The 22,401-nt window shown below is 35.8% G+C and overlaps 3 protein-coding genes and 1 long non-coding RNA gene across 8 annotated transcripts; 1 reads left to right on the top strand and 3 right to left on the bottom strand.

Annotated features, from left to right (window-relative positions):
- LOC105209253 (farnesol dehydrogenase) lies at nucleotides 1–1,296 on the bottom strand. Its single transcript, XM_011179570.3, has 2 exons — nucleotides 640–1,296; nucleotides 1–320 (listed from the first exon to the last, which is right to left on the bottom strand). Exons 1-2 carry the CDS (start codon nucleotides 1,216–1,218, stop codon nucleotides 150–152), a joined length of 750 nt encoding a protein of 249 aa, XP_011177872.2. The 5' UTR covers nucleotides 1,219–1,296; the 3' UTR covers nucleotides 1–149.
- A 981-nt stretch (nucleotides 1,297–2,277) lies between these two features.
- Nucleotides 2,278–3,514, bottom strand: LOC105209264 (farnesol dehydrogenase). The gene is made up of 2 exons (XM_011179580.3): nucleotides 2,856–3,514; nucleotides 2,278–2,549 (listed from the first exon to the last, which is right to left on the bottom strand). The coding sequence occupies exons 1-2, from the start codon at nucleotides 3,432–3,434 to the stop codon at nucleotides 2,379–2,381; spliced, it is 750 nt and encodes a 249-aa protein (XP_011177882.1). The 5' UTR covers nucleotides 3,435–3,514; the 3' UTR covers nucleotides 2,278–2,378.
- A 3,315-nt stretch (nucleotides 3,515–6,829) lies between these two features.
- Nucleotides 6,830–20,439, bottom strand: LOC105209271 (major facilitator superfamily domain-containing protein 8). Of its 5 annotated transcripts, none has more exons than XM_054229696.1 (6): nucleotides 18,970–19,163; nucleotides 9,150–9,490; nucleotides 8,582–9,088; nucleotides 8,362–8,513; nucleotides 7,406–8,026; nucleotides 6,833–7,341 (listed from the first exon to the last, which is right to left on the bottom strand). In XM_054229696.1, the coding sequence occupies exons 2-6, from the start codon at nucleotides 9,324–9,326 to the stop codon at nucleotides 7,113–7,115; spliced, it is 1,686 nt and encodes a 561-aa protein (XP_054085671.1). In that variant the 5' UTR covers nucleotides 9,327–9,490; nucleotides 18,970–19,163; the 3' UTR covers nucleotides 6,833–7,112. The 5 variants fall into 5 exon arrangements, with proteins under 5 accessions (XP_054085675.1, XP_054085671.1, XP_054085673.1 ...); XM_054229698.1 differs by lacking the exon at nucleotides 18,970–19,163 and adding an exon at nucleotides 13,651–13,798; XM_054229697.1 differs by lacking the exon at nucleotides 18,970–19,163 and adding an exon at nucleotides 9,597–9,760.
- Nucleotides 13,690–16,866, top strand: LOC128921606 (uncharacterized). The gene is made up of 3 exons (XR_008471037.1): nucleotides 13,690–14,239; nucleotides 14,305–14,737; nucleotides 14,813–16,866. It is a non-coding gene; the product is annotated as an uncharacterized LOC128921606 (long non-coding RNA).
- Nucleotides 20,440–22,401: the final 1,962 nt, after the last annotated feature.

Below are 22,401 nucleotides of genomic sequence, written 5' to 3'. Positions count from 1 at the left end.
TAAATAAATATTACAAGCATTAGGGTTGTTCAAAGAAAATAAAAAACAGTTTTTTACAATAATTTACAATAACTTTATATATTTTATATATAAATCTATAATAAATATTTGGTATAGCTGCTCAACTAAATATATACATCCATATATATTTATTCGCCCAAAGCGGGTTTTACAGTTATCTCGTGTACTTGCATATGTGGTGGAGTGGAGAGTGTGAACAAAATACAGCTCGAAACATCCTCTGATTTCAGGATTGGAATCTCAGGGCCTTTATATTGCTCCGGTATAATTTCCGTATCGGTTAAACCGGGGCTAACGCTCTGTAAGGAAAAATAATAATTAATATTAATGAAGATAGTTAGGTATGTATGTATGTATGTATGTATATGTAATTACCTACATATGTACGAAAATATATTTATATATAACTACATTTATATATACCTACATATATACAATGAACATGACTGGCGTTTATCTAATCGAAGTTATTAATTATCAAAAAAAACAACATGACATTGCAAAATCCAAATCAAAAAATTGATAATCGGTACTTGATACGCACAATATACGCATATATGCGTACATCTATATAACAATGTAAAGATAATGTGTATATTTGTATTAATATATACTTACAGTAATCTTAATTTTGGTCTTTAGTCCTCTAAACTCCTGTCGCAATACTTCCGTTAAAGCGGTTATGGCGTACTTAGACGGCCCATAGACATTCATCATTGGTGGCTTATCATTACCAATTACCAAGGGTACACTATGACCCAGCACACTATTAACGATCACTACATGTCCATCAACGTTGCGTTCTTTCATCGATTTAAAGGCACGTTGTGTACAATAAACCACACCCATTACATTGGTTTGCATAACTTGTTGCAATACCACCGGATCTGAAGTACAAGCCTGGCCAGGTTTGAATATACCCGCATTATTTATGAGTATATCAACGCCACCCAACTCGTTGATGATCCAATCGAATGCTGTATCGACCGATTCTTGTGATGAAACATCGCAGGCGACGGCGTGGAAACGTTTTTGTTGTTCAGCCGGTAATTGTGCTTTAAATTCCTCCATACGCTCCAAGCGACGCGCCAGTCCGACAACAATTAAATTGGCATTAAGTAGATCCTTAACGGTGGCAGCACCTATACCGGAACTGGCGCCAGTAACGGCAGCGACACGATTTTGCCAACGATCCATTATGTTTATACTTAGACTGGAGAGAACACCGACGACTTGCACAATTGAAGGCTAGTGAAAGACTGAAAAAGCTTACAAATATCTAGTGAGTATTTATATCGCAACTGACAGTTAGGTATTAAGTACTCTTGTGAAATGTTTTCATTTCGTAGTGAAATCGATAAGAGATTTTCGTAGAACTCATCGGTAAAACGACTTTTGTATCTATAGGTTTTGTAAAGCTAGTTAGAAAAGAATAAATATTATCTAAGAGAGAAGTTTTATACAAAATGGCTCTCTTAAAGTGTGTCGTTCGATCGCTTTGTTTATAAAATTCATGCAGAGAATATATCTGGTTCATGCGCAGTAACTTCACTTAACTCATTCACTATGGTTGCACTCGGCGAGAAAATTTGAAAAGAAAGAGAGTAATAAAGTGAGTACCGCTCTTACTATCTTGAAACAGAAATGTACAGCACTTAGCGCGTTCAGCGATTTTTCAAAATATGAAAGCTTTCCACTTTGATTATTTCCATTGTTGTAATCAGGAATTATTCGCTTGACTGCATTACAAAATCACCATAGGATTTATCGATTTATTTCGATTCCAGCTAGTACACGAGAAGGTTTTGACCGAAAAATGCTACATTCTTTTTTAAACCATAGCGCTGAACGCTTTTTTGTTGTAAATTAAGAGAGACTATGATGGTGTTAAAAAATGAATTCATGCTCTCCGTTAGATATTTCGCAAAAATATGTAAAAAAGAATTTATAATTACCTAAAAGGTATTTATTAACATAAGTGAAATTACGAAGAAAAAAAGTTTACAGAATAATTAATGAGCAAAACAAACGCAGACTAACTTTTAATTAATTAACAGCGAAAACTTCAATAAGTTTTAGATAGAGAATTCTACGTTCGATGATTTCGACACCAAAAAAATAATTGAAACAAAATTTGAAAGGTTTCAAAAATAAGGCCAAAACTATTAAATATCGACTTATGAACTTTTTACAGTATTAAGCTCCCTTTTATCTAAATAATCCCATTGTTTTTTAACAAATTTAACTCAAAACAAATATTGATGTCAGAAAAATATTTATTGGTTCATATAAAAATGTATAAACATTTGTTAGTTCTGCATACTTAAATACAAATATTGACTTAAGTATTTATTTATTTAATCGCCCGAAGTTGGTTTCACAGTGATTTCATGTACTTGCATGTGCGGTGGTGTGGAGAGTGTGAACAAAATACAGCTCGAAACATCCTCCGATTTCAGAATTGGAATCTCAGGTCTTCTATACTGATCCGGTATAATTTCCGTGTCGGTTAAACCGGGGCTAACGCTCTATAAGGCAAAAAGTTAATTAATATTCATGATAAAAATATATATGAGTACATATGTACATATATATTAAAATATACATATAGTCAGGTGCACTCATATATGTAGGTATGTATGTAGATACTGTAAGCATGACTGGCATATATCTAATCGAAGTCAATAAATAGCAAAAACAACAACATGACGGTGCAAAAAAAAAATAATTGATACTCAGAATATGCGTATATACGTATGCAAATATATATGTACATCCGTAAACTTGGTATAAATATATATATACATCTATACCTCTAAAATTCATATACCTACCGTAATCTTGATTTTGGTCTTTAGTCCTCTAAACTCCTGTCGCAATACTTCCGTTAGAGCGGTTATGGCGTACTTAGACGGCGCATAGACATTAATCATCAGTGGCCTATCGCTACCAATTACCAAGGGTACACTATGCCCCGCCACACTATTAACGACCACTACATGTCCATCAAAGTTGCGTTCTTTCATTGATCTAAAAGCACGTTGTGTGCAGTAAACCACGCCCATTACGTTGGTTTGCATCACTTGTTGCAATGCTACCGGGTCTAAAGTACAAGCCTGACCTGGTTTGTAGATGCCCGCATTATTTATGAGGATATCGACACCACCCAACTCCTTGATGATCCAATCGAATGCCGTATCCACCGATTCTTGTGATGAAACATCGCAGGCGACGGCGTGAAAACGTTTTTGCTGTTCGGCGGGTAATTGTGCTTTAAGTTCCTCCATGCGCTCCAAACGACGCGCCAATCCAACGACAATCACATTGGCATTAAGTAGATCCTTAACGGTGGCTGAACCGATGCCTGAGCTAGCGCCGGTAACGACTGCAACACGATTTTGCCAACGTTCCATTATGGTGATAATACTTAGACTGGGGAGAACACCAAAGACTTGTACAATTCACGGCTAGCAAACGACTGAAAAGCTTACAAATATCTAGTAACTATTTATATCGCTATTGATAGCTAATAAGTGGTTGTGTGAAATGTTTTCTTTTTGTAAAGAGATCTTCGATGAACACACCGGTAAATCAACTATTGTATCTATATTTTTTGTAAAAACAAGTGAGATAAGAATAAATGAAAGTTAAGAGAACAGTTGCGGAGCAAATGGCTCTCTTAAAGTGTGTCGTTCCATCATTTTGTTTATAAAATTCATGCAGATCTCTGGTTCATGCGCACACAGTTCTCTCAACTCATTCACAATAGATGTATTCGTTTAGTAAATTTGAAAAAGCTAGTAGTAGAGAGAGTAAGCGTGGTTATCTCTCAAAACAGTAACTTACAGAATTCGCACGTACAGCGCTTTATTAATCACTTGGCGCTATGTCCGGGCTATATGGTGGATGCGATAAAACTTCCCATCCAAGCTCCTGTAGCTTCTGACGAGTCATCAACGAAATGTGTGGTCTGGCGTTGTCCTGCTGAAACACAAACACCCTTCCTGTTGGCCAATTCAAACACTTTTAGTCGATCGCCTGCTTTAAACGGTCCAGTTGTTCGCAGTAGATGGTAGAATTAAGCGTCTGGCCATAAGGGAGCAACTCATGGTGTATGATTCCCTCCCAAACCCACCAAACACACAGCAAAACTTTCCTGGCCGTCAATCCCGTCTTGGCCACTGTTTGGGACGATTTACCGGCCTTCGACCACGACCGTTTTCGCTTGAAATTGTCGTATGTGATGCATTTTTCCCCGCCAGTCGCCATCCGCTTCAAAAATTAGTGGAGTTCTTTTCATTTCAGCAGCATATCGCATGTGTTGATTCTCTCCAGAATGATTTTTGCGTCAATTCATGCGGTACCCAAACATCATGCTTTTTTTGTGTATCCAACCTTCTGCAGATGGTTTAAAATGGTTTGGTGACTAACTCCCATCACCTAGGAGATGTCACAAGATGCCGCATGCCGGTCTAACTCGATGTTTTCCGTGATTTGATCGGTATTCGTTGGCTGCCTATCAATATCTAGCAATAGAGAACCACACTTATTGTAATTCAACAGAGAGTAGTGTCTCTCACTCTCTTAAAAACGTAAATACAGAATGTTTCAACCAAAAACAAATCTACTTTCTTTTTTAAACCATGGTACTGAGCTATTTTTGTTTTATATTAAGAGAAGCTATTATTTTATTAAACTATGAATTCATTCTCTCCGTGATTCGTGAGAGATTTCGCAAAAATAAACAAAATTCATAATTATCGAAGAATAGTAGTTATTAACATATGTAGAATTATGAAGAAAAAAGCTCGCAGAATAATTAATGAGCAAAACAAAATAGACTAAATTTAGATACTCTACGTTGGATGATTTCTACACCGAAATACAATAGGTTCCAAAGTTCATGTTGTCTCCATTTAGAAGTATTAAATATCGACTTATGCAGTTTTTAAAGTTTTCATTTTTTCATTAGAGTCAAAACAGTTGAAAAAAGGTGATTCTCAACAAAATTTGTTAGGCATGTCTCATATAATTCTCCAGGTAATGAGTTAAAGACAGTTTTTATAACATTGCTACCCACGGAATACTTAAGTTGGGTTTGATTGCCTACAAGTTTGATGTTATACCATTATTGTTAGTGTTCCAACGTTTTATTGTTTTGAAAATACTTAGCATCGAGAGAATTCCAATGATTTCCTGGAGGCCTAGTCAATGAATGAAAATCTTACCAAATATCTAGTGACTATTTATAATAGATGACCTGAATATTAAGTATTTATTTTTTGTTTTTTTTTGTAGTAAAATCGCTTAAAGGACGCAGCTTTCATCAACACTTTATGTAGTTCTGTTAGATAAGAATAAATAAGAAATAAGGAAGGGCTAAGTTCGGGTGTAACCGAACATTTTATACTCTCGCAATTTATTTAACTTTATTTATATTAATAATACACAATTTGAACGACATATTCGTCATATATAGTGCATAAAGTCCATTGAAAGTTGGAAACCATAATTTTAGACTAGAAGCACCGAGGTCCTCGTGTTCGAAATATCGGGCCTTAAAAACCTATGGTCCGATTTCGGTGATTTTTAGAATGGGGCTGCCACACTATGAACGTAGTATTTGTGCAAGGTTCTGCACCGATATCTTCACTAGTACTTACTTTATATATTGTAAAGTAAACGATTCAGATTGTCTTCAAAGTTCTGGTATATAGGAAGTAGGCGTGGTTGTGAAGCGATTTGGCCTATTTTCACAACATATCATTGGGATGTAAGGAAACTATTACAAACCAAGTTTCATTGAAATCGGTCGAGTAGTTCCTGAGATATGGTTTTTGACCCATAAGTGGGCGACGCCACGGCCATTTTCCATTTTCTAAAAAAAATCTGAGTGCAGCTTTCATCTGCCATTTCTTATGTGAAATTTAGTGTTTCTGACGTTTTTCGTTAGTGAGTTAACCCACTTTTAGTAATTTTCAACCTAACTTTTGTATGGGAGGTGGGCGTGGTTATTATCCGATTTCTTTCATTTTTGGACTGTATAAGGAAGTGGCTAAAAAAACGACTGCAGAAAGTTTGGTTTATATAGCTCTATTGGTTTGCGAGATATGTACAAAAAACTTAGTAGGGGGTGGGGCCACGCCCACTTCCCCAAAAAAATTACATCCAAATATGCCCCTTCATAGTGCGATCCTTCATACCAAATTTTATTTCCATAGCTTTATTTATGGCTTAGTTATGGCACTTTATGTGTTTTCGGATTTCGCCATTTTGTGGGCGTGGCAGTGGTCCGATTTTGCCCCAACCTTCCTATGGTGCCAAGAAATAAGTGTGCCAAGTTTCATCAAGATATCTTAATTTTTACTCAAGTTACAGTTTGCACAGACGGACGGACGGACAGACAGACATTCGGATTTGAACTCCACTCTTCACCCTGATCACTTTGGTATATATAACCCTATATCTAACTCATTTAGTTTTGGGTGTTACAAACAACCGTTATGTGAACAAAACTATAATACTCTCTTTAGCAACATTTGTTGCGAGAGTATAAAAAGAAAGAGTAAATTTGGCTCTCTTAAAGTATGTTGAAACTCGAACGTATAACGGTATGCTGAATTAACGTTTATAATTCTCAACAATTTATTTTCTAAACTTTTTCTTGAAAAATATATTTCAAAAATATACTAAAAATAGTATTGCTTAATTTTGCTTAATTTTTGTTATAAAAATTAAATTATTTTTTTTATAAAAATATTTAATTTTAATATATATTTGGAAACATGTATAAAATTATTGCTCTTTTTTCTAAAGTAAACAATGACAATACATTTGTAAACAGTAGAAAACTATGATTTAGAACATAATTAACTTTAATACTATCGTTTATATACATTTACAGTAAGGAATATATAACGCTATATTTATAAAAATTCTTTAAAAAAAGTGTTGGAAGTGTATACTAAAACTTTCTCAAGAATTTGTAATTTACACTTACTACAAAACTGGGTTTATATACAACAACAACTTTTACTTTGAAACTAATCATAGCTCTATAAAAAGTAAATCCGTGGTACTTTGTGGGAGAATTACTTGTCCGCTACAACTATTGTTATACTATTTCTACGCGAACACAACGCTGTATTGAGCGCCGTATCCAGCTCATCCTCATTCTCCACCAGCGCCGGCGCTTCGTCATCAATTTGTGGCACTATTTTGTAATCAGTTTCCTCAAGTTGTAGCGGCACTTTGTTTGTACTCATTGTTTGCAACTCAGCACCCATATTATTGTCGAAAGTCGGTGGTATCAGACGTTTTCTAGAAAATAAATGGGTACATAAGAATTTAAGAAACCATAACCCCAAAAAAATAAACGACTCACTTCTCTACCAGCAGCCAAATCATCGCGACGAACATCATCACCGATGTTATGCCGAACGTCCAGTAAGTACCATAACGCGTATAGATCACACCTACGAAAACAGGACCCAAAACGCGTGACAGACAACCCGCACCAGTCATAAGACCCATCCAAACACCTTGCGGTCGCGGACCCAAAACCTTTGAGAAGATCGTTTGTATCAAAGTGACACCAATCGGATAACCAATCGAAGTGAATGCATAGCCGATGATGAATTGTGTTAGAGTCAGCGCTGGTGTTAGCTCACACCAAGGTTGTGTTTTGGGGCAGCCGAGAAATACGGCATTACTCGGTTCGAGATCCATTGTAGCATTGCCCGTTAACGGTATTGTGACATTATAAACTTCTGCAATAACGGGTGGTCCATCGCCCCAAGGTATATACAGCACACGCCCAAGTACCATTAACGAAAAGCCACCCCATATAAGTACATAATGTTCGGGAAAAATTTTACAAAGCGGATTGATGGCAATGAATGTGACGAGCGCGACAATAGCGCCAACTGCCATCAGTATGCCCATGTAGTAGAGCGCTTCATGATCGCTCCACGCAAACTGGTCCATGGTTAGAGATGTGCCGAGTCTGAAAGGGATGGATTTTTAATACAGGTGATAATGGATTGTACTGATTATCATATGGTTAGCTTATATGTTGAATAGCGAAGTAGAGATCCAACTTTTCAAAACCGAAAATTAAAACGTTTCTTCATCCTATTCTTAATATATATTTTTCAAATATTCAAACAGAGTTTCCATAGCTTACAATGGTCAGAAATGAATGTTAAATAAATGCCTCTAGATTATATTTTAAGTTCACGACGATTCACTACATACAAATAAGATTCTACTTTAAGGTGCTTCCTTCATCGTTTTTCAGCAAATAGCCTCTGCACCTCACCAATTAGGAATAGGACTTACGTTTCGAGCAGTACAAAGTTGAAGACCAACACGAAGAACGCCATTATTAAAGTCCACGCTGACACATAATCCGGTTTGATGGCCTTCCATGTTTCACGTTCCGAACTTTTACCCTGTTTTATCATTATTTCGCGTGCAGCGATCTTATGTTCCTAAACAAACAAAGAGTAAACTAATTTTGTAACATCAAAAACATTACCCAAACGATAGTTGTTCATACCTCAAATAGTCCCGGCAGAAACATGATGAAATTGCCAATGCTCATAAATACATTTATCCAGCCACAAGCGGTGTACATGTTAAATACAAGGGAGCCCCAAAGAAAAGTATAGCCCTCATTACCCAATGGCGTTACAGCCGTCTGCAGACCAGGTCCCACAATAAAGCCCAACACCTGCGCCAGTGACACCATCGAAACGGCTTTCGTGCGTTCGCTCAAACGCGTCGCCGCCGATAAGTACGAACGACAAACTGCAATATTTGCCGAACTGACACCAATTAGAAAACGTGAGATCAACATCCAGAATCTAACATTATCTGGACGCATTTCCAACGATGAATAGAGCCCACTAGCGAATGTGAATAGCACCAACGAACATAGTAATGGTAAACGGATTGAGCCGATTCTATTACTCCACCAACCGAAGAGCGGACTAAAAATCATCTGACCCAATGGATTTGCGGCCACAATGAGACCCATAAACTCCTTGCCCGCCTTTGGATCTAGCTATGAAGTAGTATGTGAAAAAGAATTTGTACTTTCTTTGTTAACTATTTCTCAAACATACCTTATTTAAGTACGGCCATATGCCAGTAAGTATAATACTGAAACCGAGTGACATCAGGAACATTGTGAAATAAATAACGCGCACCGAACGCCAACGGCTGCGATATTCGTCCAATGTTTCCAGGCCATCATCAACATCGTCGGGTATTTTTTGTGATTTCTTGCAAGTATTGCCCATTGTTGTTATTTGTACTTTTAGTAGAGGAGTAGGAGGAGTAAAATCAACAGTCTGTCTTTGGCAGCTTTGTGGGCGACATCTGAACTTTTTGTTTGGAAAAAATACTTTACTTTGTAAAAACCAATTTCGTGTTATTTATGCTGATTTACATGTTGTGCCGGATGCTGCAAGAAAAACACAGAAATCAGTTCGTTTATTCTCATAAAAAATGTATAATTTAAATCGTATATATATTCTATATTAACTTTGTATTATACTTCCAAGCTTTACCATGAAGGATAGACAAATTGCTCGGTTTCGTCAAATGCAACTTCGTAAACTAATAACAGGATATGCAGTCAGCTGCATTGAGTATGTATTTATGACAGGACAACGAAATGTCACAATTTAAAAAGCTTTGTAAAATCAGTGGTGTGTGCACGTGCTCAGATATGTCCTAAAAAGCTTTCTAAAGCTTTAAATGTGATGTAATGTGCAGTAAACAGCATCAAAAATAATAGAGACGTCCTCAACTATTTTGGTGAATGAAAAAGTTGAAAAGAACCATTAATGTCTCTCTCATGCTCTCAACTGCTACTTGAACAAATGGGATAACCATTCTCAGGATAGTCGAAACTGAAACGGATCCGAATTTATTTCAAGTTAAGGAATCTCGCCTTGAGAGGATTCCCTAAAACTATACTTAATACGTCTCTTGAACAGACACTCAGCGTCGAGCGATTTTTATCACCCCAAGAGAGGTGTCCGCCTAAGAGGGTTTATTCTAAAAATTTAACTTGGTGCATGAAAAAATGTTCGTTCAAGGATGGGGTCCGTCTAATAGATAGGATAATAGGTTTCTATGTACCGTTATCAATCATCTATCGGTAGATGAAAACAGAATAGTCCAAAAACCACAATACCACAAGTAAATCCAAAATGAACTCTCGAACATAAATACAAATCCTTATGAGATATCGTCCTACAGACGAAGAGGAAGCCTTAAAAAATTACATCAGAAGCTCGTAAAAGGGAAAGTGAACTGAAAAGTGAAAATTGATTGTGAACAGGTGTAAATTGTTAAAAAAAGACAATCCACTGTAGGAATAATTGAATATAATTATCACGTTAATCAATAATGGCTAATGATTTAATAAATGTTACCCAATAAAGCATAGAACTTATACTACGAAAATATTACTATAAACCACGATTTGTGGTTACGATCGTTCTTATATCTAACGAGAATGGATAAAAGAAAGTGATGATGTTGATATGAATTTCACTATGTGCTCAGCCTTAGTCCTATCTATATTCCAGTATGAAACAAAGGGTTCTAGATTTGCAACGCAGCCTTATACTCAAATCAGTATTTATGACCACTAAAGATATCGTAAATAAAATCTTTAAGATTAAAGCTATTACCTAACGCGCTTGAACACATAGATAACAGATTATAAATAATCTCATAAAAGTAGTGGTTGACATTCAGCAAATTAGTCAGTAACACAGTACTTAGTAAAAAGTTATCACAAACACGTGAATAGGTATAATTCGTATAGCTATTAACTTAAATGCTGAAGTAATCTTAATAATATATGATAACCAAAATTGCTGAGCACATGCTTTATTTCTCCAGGCAAATAACTGAATTAAAGATTATACGAAATTGTTGCAATTTCATTGCGATAACTCTCATTTTATACTGTGATTTGCTGACGTTTTTATAATTGTATGATTAGAATTATTATCCGTTGAAATCATAAATATTGTATCGCATGTTGCATGACGTCTTGAAATTAACAAACATCGTTCTCTTTTCCTCAGAACGATATTGGAGTTTACAATAAGGATCACTGAAGGTTTTTCCTTCTATTTTCATTAATAAGTAAGACGTGATCTAACGTTAGGTTAGGTTTGGTTAGGTTACTCTGGTAGGCTGAAACGCCACATGGATGGAGTGCCGTCACTTAGTTAATGAACAGTAATCATCCTTTAGGATGCCAACGCTTGTTGCGAATTTCAAAAGGCTTTGTGGCTTCACCAACGAAATCCCTTCCAGATTAACGTAGTGTGTAGCCCCCAAATGCTGAAGCCGTTGTCTTGATAATGCAGGACATTCACAGCAGAGGTGCTCCATTGTTTCTCTGGTGCCTTGCTCTTGACATTTCCTGCAGTCTACACGATCTATCAGCCCCATCTTGTAGGCGTGCGCCACCACAAGACAGTGACCATTAGTATCCCGACCATATTCCTACATTTGCTTCTATCGAGCACCAATAGAAATTTCGTGTACTTCTTATCTACCGCCTTGCACATAACTTTTGCGGTTTTGCATCCCGGTATATTCTTCCAGCGCGCTTTTAACTTTTTTTAACCAAGTTTCTGTCTAGATCATCATATAGACAGTGTATAGGTCTATCTACGTTCATCATGTTTTCGGATGACAGTTTTACGCCTCGTTTGACAATCTCGTCTACTATCTCGTTACCTTCTATGCCCTTGTGGCCTGGCACCCAGTAGAATTGAAGTCGCCTATTTCTGGCGACATTATCCACTGCTGTCCTACCACTTAAGACACTTTTGGCCGATAAAATGGGTGAAGAAGGATATTGCCTTGTTTGCCGCCTGACTGTCTACGTATATGTTTACTTTAGAGTATCCTGTTGGTGCACTTAAGGAAAGCACAGCGACTTTTCCAATTGCAAACACCTCCGCTTGAAATATACTGCAGTGGTCCGGTAGTTTGAATGGTTGCCTAATACCTAACTCCGGGCAGTATATCCCCGCGCTTACTCCGTCCTCCATTTTCGAGCCACCCGTAAATATGTTTAGATTGCTGCGTGCAGGTGCTATGGCCTTACGCCAGCCAACTCTTTCTAGGTTTACTTTGAACCTTCTTTCCCATTTGAAAGATGGGGTCAGATAGTCGGTGTCCGCCAAACTGCCATTACCCACTGAGCTACGCCTAAAGGTACATAAATTCTCCTGCTGCCATAAAGCGCCCCGATTTTGCCGCGCTGTTTTCAGCGAAGAAATCTGTAGGCGGCAGGTTTAGCATTATTTCAAGAGCCGCCGTTGGGGTGGTTTTTAGTGCTCCCGTTATGCAAAGAGCCGCAAGCCGCTGAACCCTTTCCATTGGCTTTCGATACGTGATCCAACGTTATCTCTTACGAGATTATACGTTCCATTAGAAACATAACCTAAAAATTAACAACAGTGTTTATGAAGCTATTGGTAGAATTGGTGAACACCAAAGTCCAAATCCCGTACTCTTCTTGAAAGACGAAGAGATGTTTCGTTTCATTCCGAATGAAGAATGTGAAATGAAGAGAACTACAGGGAATATGAGTATTTAAAAAAAAAAAACACATCTATCCAATCATCTTTAGAAAGGTCGCTAAGTGATAATAAGCTGTTTTTTTTTGAATCCATAGACGATAATATCCGGGAATATATCTATATAGTGATCGTTAATAGTTTATCTATGGCCGCCGTGGTGGAGTGAATAGAGTTGAAGATTAAATCTATACTTTTGAGGGTACTTCTGCTATTAAATACTCTCTCATTAAAGCCATTTAGAGGTAGCTTAAAACGTGTAAGGCCTTCTAACAAAAACCATATCACAAATAGAAGAAAAAACTTGATGGATATCATCTCTAGGGAGACGTTAAAAATTAATATCAGTAACTATTTTCTTTTTCAAAATAATTTTTTTTATATGAATTCGCAAAAAGCAGAGGAATTCAGTAGCACTTATCGTTTTACGATCGTTATCACATTTTCTAATTCATATAATCCAAGTATTTCATTTAAACGACACTGTGACTCAGTATTATACACAAGTACATGATCGCAGTAACGTAAGCGCATTATAAATAATTTTTATTTTATTTACATGTTTTGGAAAAAATATTAATACGTGCTAATTATTACATTTTATCAGAGAAAACATTTGCGCGAACTGTGCTTTGTGTTGAGGATCACCTTTTCACGCAATTCTTGTGTGCAAGGTACATCACTGATGCGAGCACTGATGTCACATCACATGCATATCTCATCACACTTACATACATACATAGATACATAAATATGTACATATTATATATAAGTATAATAAAAAAAACTGTTCAATCTTCCCTCTGTTTGCAATGCGATTCACCTGCGTGACTGGCGAATATCCAGCAGTTCATGTGCAAAGATGCAATTTCATACATACATACAAACATACTTAAGTGCCAACAATTCAGATTAATAACGAGCACTGTGTGCTATATAATATATATTTATATTTTTTATATACTCTGTACATATATAAGTATATATATAATTGCATTTAACTCACACTCATAATTTTTATAATATGCGCAATGATGTCCAAGCTCTCAGATAAACAAAGAAAATTGTCATAATGATAAGTGATTTTTTGCCTTTGTTGGCGACATCTTATTCTCGAATGAGTTCACCTTAATTTCCTTAACGGATTAATTAACTGCGAGTGCTTTTGTTGTCTATCATATACGTTCTTACGCATTTAATTGAGGAATGTTTGAGTTTTTCTATACATTTTAATTATAACTCTGATATATGTAAATCTGTGGGAGTATTATGTTGTTCTTGCTATTAAAATGAAGTCGTCTAGCGTCTCATAAAGTATATATAGAATACGACTATATGCATAGCATGATCATTCCGCTGATCGACATTGAATAGAACTTTTAATATGGCTTTATTTACAGATCGAAATATATATTAATTCGAGATTACAACCAGTGCTGTAAAGAGAAGTTCAGTCCAGATTAAAAAAATTAAGTCAAAAGATCGACGTAGACTACGTTTTATACTCCAGAAGACTTCAAATAACATTACTCTTGATTTCACGAACATATTTCGCTTGCGAGGTTAAACCTAATGCCTTCCCGAAAATTTTATAGGTAGTTGTAAACTTTGAAATGCATCAATCATTGTAGATCGGTTCACATATATTTATATATTACAGAAAGACAAACAAGACTTCTTGAAAATTGAAAAATATGAGAAATAAAACTTTGTATTCCTCTAATATTTCCCCCTTGAGACTATGTTGCTTACAGGTTCAGCTCCTGCAAAACTTTGGGAAGATCGAATCGAACCAACAACTGGTTTAAATGTATAAATACGATAAACTGGTATAATCCAGCAGAGATGGAAATAGTAAGCCAGTTATACCACTCTACTGAAATATCTGTATACTCTCTTGTATTTAATTTGAGAGCAGAGTTCAAATATAGGAAATAGAGAAGTGAGGAACGAAAAACGATTATGGTACTGATTAAATTATAGGGTTCCCGTGAACTTTTGGTAAACATTTATTCACAACTCGCACACTAATAATATATAATAGATTTGTTAACTCAGAAATTAATGACAGTACGCTTAAAGATTCTACATAGGTAATAGTCATAACATACATGTAATGTATATACGTGAAAATATTCAATTTTTCAATATATTTTATATTTCCCTAGAAATGCAACAGCTCGGGTAGAATTTTGGATAAGGAAATTTTAAGGAAAAGAGATGAAAATATACAACAACGTCTACAAGTAAATAATACAATGTCAGCCTCGAAATCCAACGCAGAATCAATCTTGCCAATAGGTGCTAATTTGGACTCAGTAGGTAATTGAAAAGTAAAGTTCTCGCGAATACCGCAGACAATGGAATGAAGAGCTGTATGTGTTATTCGACAGCATAGACATAGTTCAGCGAATAAAAAACAGCGGCTACGCTGGCTAAGTCATGTTATTCGAATGGCGAAAGTGCTCCAGCTCAGAAAGTGTTCGATGCTGTACCCGCTGGTGGAAGCGGAGGAAGAGGAAGACCTCCACACCGTTGAAAGGACCAGATGGAGAAGAACCTGGTTTCACTTGGTATTACCAATTGTCGACAAACTGCCAAAAGGAGAACTGAATGGCGAGCTGTCGTGGACTCGACTTTAACCTTGTTAGCGTTGTCTATGCCAGTCAAGAAGAACAAGTAATACAAAAGATGCTACGAGAGTATTATAGTTTTGTTCGCATAACGGTTGTTTGTAACACCCAAAACTAATCGAGTTAGATATAGGGTTATATATATCAAAGTGATCAGGGTGACGAGTAGATTTGGAATCCGGATGTCTGTCCGTCCGTTCGTCTGTCCATCTGTCCGTCTGTCCGTCTGTCCGTCTGTCCGTCTGTGCAAGCTGTAACTTGAGTAAAAATTAAGATATCTTGACGAAACTTGGCACAAATATTCCTTGGCACCATAAGAAGATCAAGTTCGAAAATGAATCGGACCACTGCCAAGCCCACAAAATGGCGAAAACCGAAAACACATAAAGTGTCATAACTAAGCCATAAATGAAGATATAAAAGTAAAATTTGGAATAAAGGATTGCACTAGGAGGGGGCATATTTGGATGTAATTTTTTTGGGGAAGTGTGCGTGGCCCCGCCCACAAATCGGTTATTTGTATTTAACTCGCAAACTAATAAAGCTATATAAACCAAACTTTCTGCAGTCGGGTCTCTTACATACCCCACCACACACCATGAAAATAGTTGAAATCGGATAATAACCACGCCCACCTCCCATACAAAGATTAGGTTGAAAATTACTAAAAGTGGGTTAACTAACTAACGAAAAACGTCAGAAACACTAAATTTTGCAGAAGAAATAGCAGAAGGGAGCTGCACTCATATTTTTTTACAAAATGGAAAATGGGCGTGGCATCGCCCACTTATGGGTCAAAAACCATATCTCAGGAACTACTCGACCGATTCGAATGAAATTCGGTATATAATATTTTCTTGACACCCTGATAACACGGACAAAAATGGGCGAAATCGGTTCACAACCACTACTACTTTCCTTATAACTCAATTTTGAAATCCATCTTATTCCCTCACTTTATAATGCAAACATAAGGAACCAATGAAGATAACGGAACAAAACTTTACACAATTATTGCATATCATCTCTGGCTTCACTTGTGAAAAAATTGTCGAAAACGGACCATAACTTTTCAAGGCCCCAGATATCGAACATGTTGAACTCAGCGCCTAAGGATAAATTTTAACCGAAAATATGGGTAAATCTCTCAAATATCTCAATTTAATTCAGAGGAAATTGTTTTCTTCTAATAGTGTGTCTCTGTTCCAAAAATTATTAAAATCGGGTCATAACATTTCCATATATATGTATTGGTTAAATTTCTTCAATAAATTGCGAGAGTATAAAATGTTCGGTTGCACCCGAACTTAGCCTTTCCTTACTTGTTTTTAATACAAAAACACTAGAACACCAAATAGGATATGTATAGAGACACTTTAAATAATTTTTTTGTATCTTTTTTTTTTTTGTTTGCCCGTTTTATGTTTGAACTTGTACGTTTTTCGAAATTGCCGACACCAAAAGCTGATAATTTGTTTTAATTAACATTTTATTTACATACTTTATCAGGCAAGCGAACACCTGTGAAGCTTCCGGTACATAACTGAATGCTTTATTGTTGTTGTATGTAATATAAAATTATTATAGTAATTTAGTATAATTATTATTATATTATATTCATAGAGCAATAAAATATTATTTTTTTATGAATTTAACATGTGTTAAGTGGAGCATTAGAGAAGAATTTTAGGAACAAAAAAATCATTAATTTTCTTTTAATATTGCTAATTAAATGCTTCACCTACCAAAGTCTCTCAAAAACACTAATGACTTGTGGTAGTCTAAGCACATTACTTGCAATTAACTAGAAAGATAGTATATAGTTACATACAACCTTACTACTTTAGCGCTTGTTATTGTTGCTTTTATCTAAGTGAATTGCATTAGCACTTCTGATAAGCGTCTATTATTACTTAATACAAGCGACAAAACACAACAGATAGCGCATACATAGCTGGCACAAATGAATGTTAAACTTGTAAGACAACCAGCTGTTTGTTGTCACAACAAATATAATAAATATGTGAGAGCAACAGAAAGCATGTAGGCGAAGCAAAAACAAATAGTCGCTTGCCAAGAATTGCTGTTGCAAATGAAAAAATATAACTAAGCAGGGGTACAAGTTCCAAAACGAATATTATGACTTAGTGCTCAAAGATTTTGATTTATCATAATAGCAAGAGAACTTTGCACTCTGCTGTGCGTGGGAGACACGGATAGCACAAGTAAACATTTCAACATCTCGAAGAAGAACGCATAGACAGTCGATTTTTCTTTATAAAGGGTGTATTATAAGGTATTATAAATACTTTGGGTTTCTTAGTTCTTAAATTCGTGGTTGATTTAGAGTGTGTGATTGGCGTTGAACTGTTTAGCCGGTTATAGCGGATCGATGATAGCGCGCCACTCCTATCTTTCCCTCGCAGTTCGGCGCCAGTTGGAGATCCCAAGTACAACCAGGTCGCTCTCCACCTGGTCCCTCCAACGGAGTGGAGGCCTTCCCCTTCCTCGACTTCCTCCGGCAGGTACTGCATCGAACACTTTCAGAGCTGGGGTTTTTTCGTCCATTCGGACAACATGACCTAGCCAGCGTAGCTGATATCTTTTTATTCGCTGAACTATGTCAATGTCGTCGTTTAACTCGTATAGCTCATCGTTCCATCGTCTGCAGTATTCGCCTTTGCCAATGTTCTGAGGACCATAAATCTTGCGAAAAATTTTACTCTCGAAAACTCCCAGTGTCGTCTCATCTGATGTTGACATCGTCCAAGCTTCTGCATCTCCTAGTACTAGATATTTTTCCATCAAATTCAGTCTTAAAGTTTATTATTTATTATAAATTATTGATTTCTAACCGGTTATTCGTATCAGGTTTAGCCCCTAGATCTCTTACCAGACGTATATAACTCTCAAAAAAGTAGTCCAACGGGACAGGCTCGTCTATTTACAGTTTCATTTCTTCTAATGTTAAAATCACCAAAATTGCGATTCAATAAAGTCAAGGTATCAGGTTTATGAATATACAAGAAAAGTAGTCTAAAGTAGTCAAATTTCTTAACCGCGGTCACCTATTTACAGGTCCTTTTTATGTTTTCGTCACCAAAATTTCAACACTTGAAGTCAAGGGATGAGCTTTAGAAACCTAGTTCATTGACCAGACCTATGAATATACAAGGAAAATAGTATAAAAGAGTGAGATACATGACTTAGGTCGTCTATTTAGAAGACTATTTATCTGATGTTTTCGTCACCTAAAGTTCGACCCAATAAGGTCGAGGTATCCGGTTTTGAAACCTAGTTTATTGGCCAGACATTTGAATATACAAAAAACTTAGTCTAACAGCGTTAAATTACATGAACTAAGTATCAAAATCACAGGTCCATTTCTTCTTATGTTTTCGTCACCAAAATTTTGGCCCAATAAAGTCAAGATATCAGGTTTAGAAACCTAGATCATGTACCAGACGTATAAAACTTCGAAAAAAAGTAATCTGACGGAGTCAGATGACATGATCTAGGGGGACTTTTTACAGATCCATTTCTTCTTATTATTTCGTCTCCAAAATTTCTAACCAATAAAGTGGAGGTTTCAAGACCTAAATGCATCATATATGTAAAAATTATTTATTTACTAGATCTAGATACTATAATATAAGGTAGCCTGATTACAAATTTTAAAAATAAAATTTTACCCAATCTCTGAGAAAACACCCTATACTCAATTGTAATAACAGTTCCTTATAAAATCTTTTGTTGTAAAATGAAATTTTTTATGCTTGCACTAATTCGACTCGCACTTGGACACCCTTACACGTTTGTTTTTTATTTTATCTCATGATTTTCCACACTTGTGGTGCTATGTGTTCTGTTGTTTTATGGTTTTATGGTGCGTGTGTGGCGCACTTATCTGCATTGATTAGGTATTTTAAATGCGCGTAAGCACAGACAAATTTAGTTGACTTTACTAAGCGGTAGATTAAAAAATACAGCACGAGCGAGTTGTTGAGAGTTTTTTTCGTGTTTATTGAAATATGCTTAAGAGACTTTGAAGTCATTATTCAAAAAATAATTATAATTTGATTAAAAATAATTAATTATTTAATAAACGAACGGCTTGGTGACTAAAAAATGATCTAAAAACTGGAGTCCAAATATAGCTTTTAAATTTAGTATGTCTTTAGAGCACTTGTTGTTGTTGTAGTGATATTTCAAAATAAATTTACCGCATAAATCCGTGTCAATTTCGATTCATGAAACCGGTTATCTTGGTCTATTTATACATTTGGTCTAGTAATTAATCGCACCAAATTTTATTATAATTAATTGGTCATAAATATTTATTTTAAATTATATTAAATAATTCTTTTTCTAACAGCTAGTCGCCGCCAAAACTATTGTTTACTACAACAACCATAAATAACACAAAAAGTTGAAAAAAATTTTTTTTCATACAACAAAAGCCTACAAAAATATGCAGCAAAGCATGCGTGTGCGACTAGTTTCGTGTCTTAAAAACCAGTTAATATTTCTTTCAACTATTTACTACAACAATTTTGAATCATTGAAATAGTTAAGAGTCAGCAATTGCGACAATTAATAGCTTTGTATGCTTTCTAATGATTTATTTCGTTTTTCGATTTTTACTGAATTGGGTCAAAATTAAATGCATTGTTGTTGTTTCGTTGCATTTTCAGCTATTTTGTTTTGTTTTTTTGTTTTCAATGCACCACCACACACACATACATATATATACGGAAGAAACACATTTTCATTAGATTTGATTTAAATTTAGTTGTTGTTGTTATTGTATAGCCTGCAGCTGACTACACTTTATTTACTTGGCATTTGCATTAAAGCGCCGAACTGTGTTAGTTATTTATATATATACTATATATATATACATATATTTGTATGCACTTATTTCCATTTTATATTTTGATTTACTTGATTCGGTTGCTTTTGTGCTTTTCACAGATTTTTCTGTATTTTTATTTTCACTTCTCTGTTTTTGTGACAACAAACAACTGAGGAAAACACTACAAAACGCGTTCGTTCGTTCGTCACGTTCACTTGTCCGCTATTCCCACAAAACGTACGCTTTACGGCCGTCTATTCACGCTCGACTACTGGCTAGCACTGTTGGCTGGTGGGGCTGCTTGTGGCTTGCATTAACAAAGTCACATTAACATTGTGGCGCTTGTGTCCGATAGCATGCAGTGAGTGTCGTTTCATCATTGCGTCATAACCGCGCTCTCTGTGCATGTGGGGCGCTCTCGCGCTCTCGCGCTCGTATCCCCACTCAGCCCTCGATTTTTTGGGTTAACAACTTCTGGCACGCGATCGGCAATGCATTGAAATTGAATCAAAATGATTGCATATGGGTTACTCAATACCCTACACGATGTTTGAGAGAGGTTTTATGAAGAGATATGTGCAGAGGGGTTCAATATTAATTTTAGTTCAAACTATTATTTTTTTCATTATTTGTAGGTTAGTCACACTGATTTGCGCTTCGATCATTTGTAGTTTTGGCTTCACTTCGGACCCTTCGGTCCACACTGGTACTTTTTAGGCACTATAGAAATTTCTGAAACCCTTTTTAAGTTCTCAAGTACTACAAATATGCTTCCATGAGGATAAGATCTTCAATCTTCACTCTCAAAAAGTAGTGGTCCGACTGTATATCTTATCGGATCATATTCCATTTAACTATATTACAATGGAACCCGAAAATGTTTGACGCCAGAAACCTTAAGAGGTTAGTGGTAATCGGGATTTTCAAAAAATCATTTTTTTGTTTTTTTTTGCATTTTCGTTAAGTAAGCCTTAAGTAATATCTTAAAAATATTCGCTGAAAATTTGAAGTTGATCCGATAATTACTTTTCGAGTTATTCGACAAATAGCGAAGAGCGCTCAGGCACTCGAAAACGCTAGTGTGAAAATTTAAATGCGTTCTTCTCAAAACTATGTTTTTTGAACTGGTGACAACTGTAACTCGAAAGCCGCTAAGTAGATTTTAATGAAATTTATACAGCTTTCAGAATACATAATAATTCATGCTTTTTCTGTTTTTCAAAATTTTCGATTTTTTAAGACCAATTAACTGTTCATTATTTCCCGAAAATCTAGAAAAAAATTTCCTAAAGGCGCCATTTTGATGAAACCGAGGATTATCTATTTATGAAATTAATTTTTCTTATCCGATTGATTTTAGATGAATTTCCAATGACTTATATTGAGACCTTTTTTTGGAACTGGGTCAACACAAGCCCCTATAACCTTGGAAATTATACTTTTTATACTCTCGCAACAAAGTTGCTAAATAGAGTATTATAGTTTTGTTCACATAACAGTTGTTTGTAACACCCAAAACTAAACGAGTTAGATATAGGGTTATACATACATATATACCAAAGTGATCAGGGTGAAGAGTGGAGTTCAAATCCGAATGTCTGTCTGTCCGCCCGTCCGTCTGTGCAAGCTGTAACTTGAGTAAAAATTAAAATATCTTGATGAAACTTGGCACACTTATTTCTGGAAATAAAATTTAGTATGAAGGATCGCACTATGAAGGGGCATATTTGGATGTAATTTTTTTTTAGGGAAGTGGGCGTGGCCCCGCCCCAAAATAGGTTTTTTGTACATATCTCGCAAACCAATAGAGCTATATAAACCAAACTTTCTGCAGTCGTTTTTTTTACCACTTCTTAATACAGTTAATTGAATGAAATCGGATAATAACCACGCCCACCTCCCATACAAAGGATAGTTTGAAAATTACTAAAAGTGGGTTAACTCACTAACGAAAAACGTCAGAAACACTAAATTTCACAGAAATAATAGCAGAAGGAAGCTGCACTCAGATTTTTTTACAAAATGGAAAATGGGCGTGGCGTCGCTCACTTATGGGTCAAAAACCATACCTCAGGAACTACTCGACCGATAGTTTCCTTACATCCCAATGATATGTTGTGAAAATAGGCCAAATCGCTTCACAACCACGCCTACTTCCTATATACCAGAACTTTGAAGACAATCTGAATTGTTTACTTTACAATATATAAAGTAAGCACTAGTGAAGATATCGGTGCAGAACTTTGCACAAATACTATGTTAATAGTGT

The sequence above is a fragment of the Zeugodacus cucurbitae genome, chromosome 4 (genome assembly GCF_028554725.1).
Source record: "Zeugodacus cucurbitae isolate PBARC_wt_2022May chromosome 4, idZeuCucr1.2, whole genome shotgun sequence".
Classification (NCBI taxonomy): domain Eukaryota; kingdom Metazoa; phylum Arthropoda; class Insecta; order Diptera; family Tephritidae; genus Zeugodacus; species Zeugodacus cucurbitae.
Note: the sequence above shows the minus strand (reverse complement) of the source record. Positions and strands in the feature narration are given on the sequence as shown.

What these genes read in the sequence shown, in the direction of transcription:
- LOC105209253 (XM_011179570.3), bottom strand. Translation starts at nt 1,218, where the DNA reads ATGGATCGTTGGCAAAATCGTGTCGCTGCCGTTACTGGCGCCAGTTCC. An exon ending in AGACCAAAATTAAGATTACT is followed by an intron (nt 321 to 639) that starts GTAAGTATATAT and finishes TTTTCCTTACAG; the next exon opens with AGCGTTAGCCCCGGTTTAAC.
- LOC105209264 (XM_011179580.3), bottom strand. Translation starts at nt 3,434, where the DNA reads ATGGAACGTTGGCAAAATCGTGTTGCAGTCGTTACCGGCGCTAGCTCA. An exon ending in AGACCAAAATCAAGATTACG is followed by an intron (nt 2,550 to 2,855) that starts GTAGGTATATGA and finishes TTTGCCTTATAG; the next exon opens with AGCGTTAGCCCCGGTTTAAC.
- LOC105209271 (XM_054229695.1), bottom strand. Translation starts at nt 9,326, where the DNA reads ATGGGCAATACTTGCAAGAAATCACAAAAAATACCCGACGATGTTGAT. An exon ending in TTCTGCCGGGACTATTTGAG is followed by an intron (nt 8,514 to 8,581) that starts GTATGAACAACT and finishes TTGTTTGTTTAG; the next exon opens with GAACATAAGATCGCTGCACG. An exon ending in AACTTTGTACTGCTCGAAAC is followed by an intron (nt 8,027 to 8,361) that starts GTAAGTCCTATT and finishes CATCCCTTTCAG; the next exon opens with ACTCGGCACATCTCTAACCA.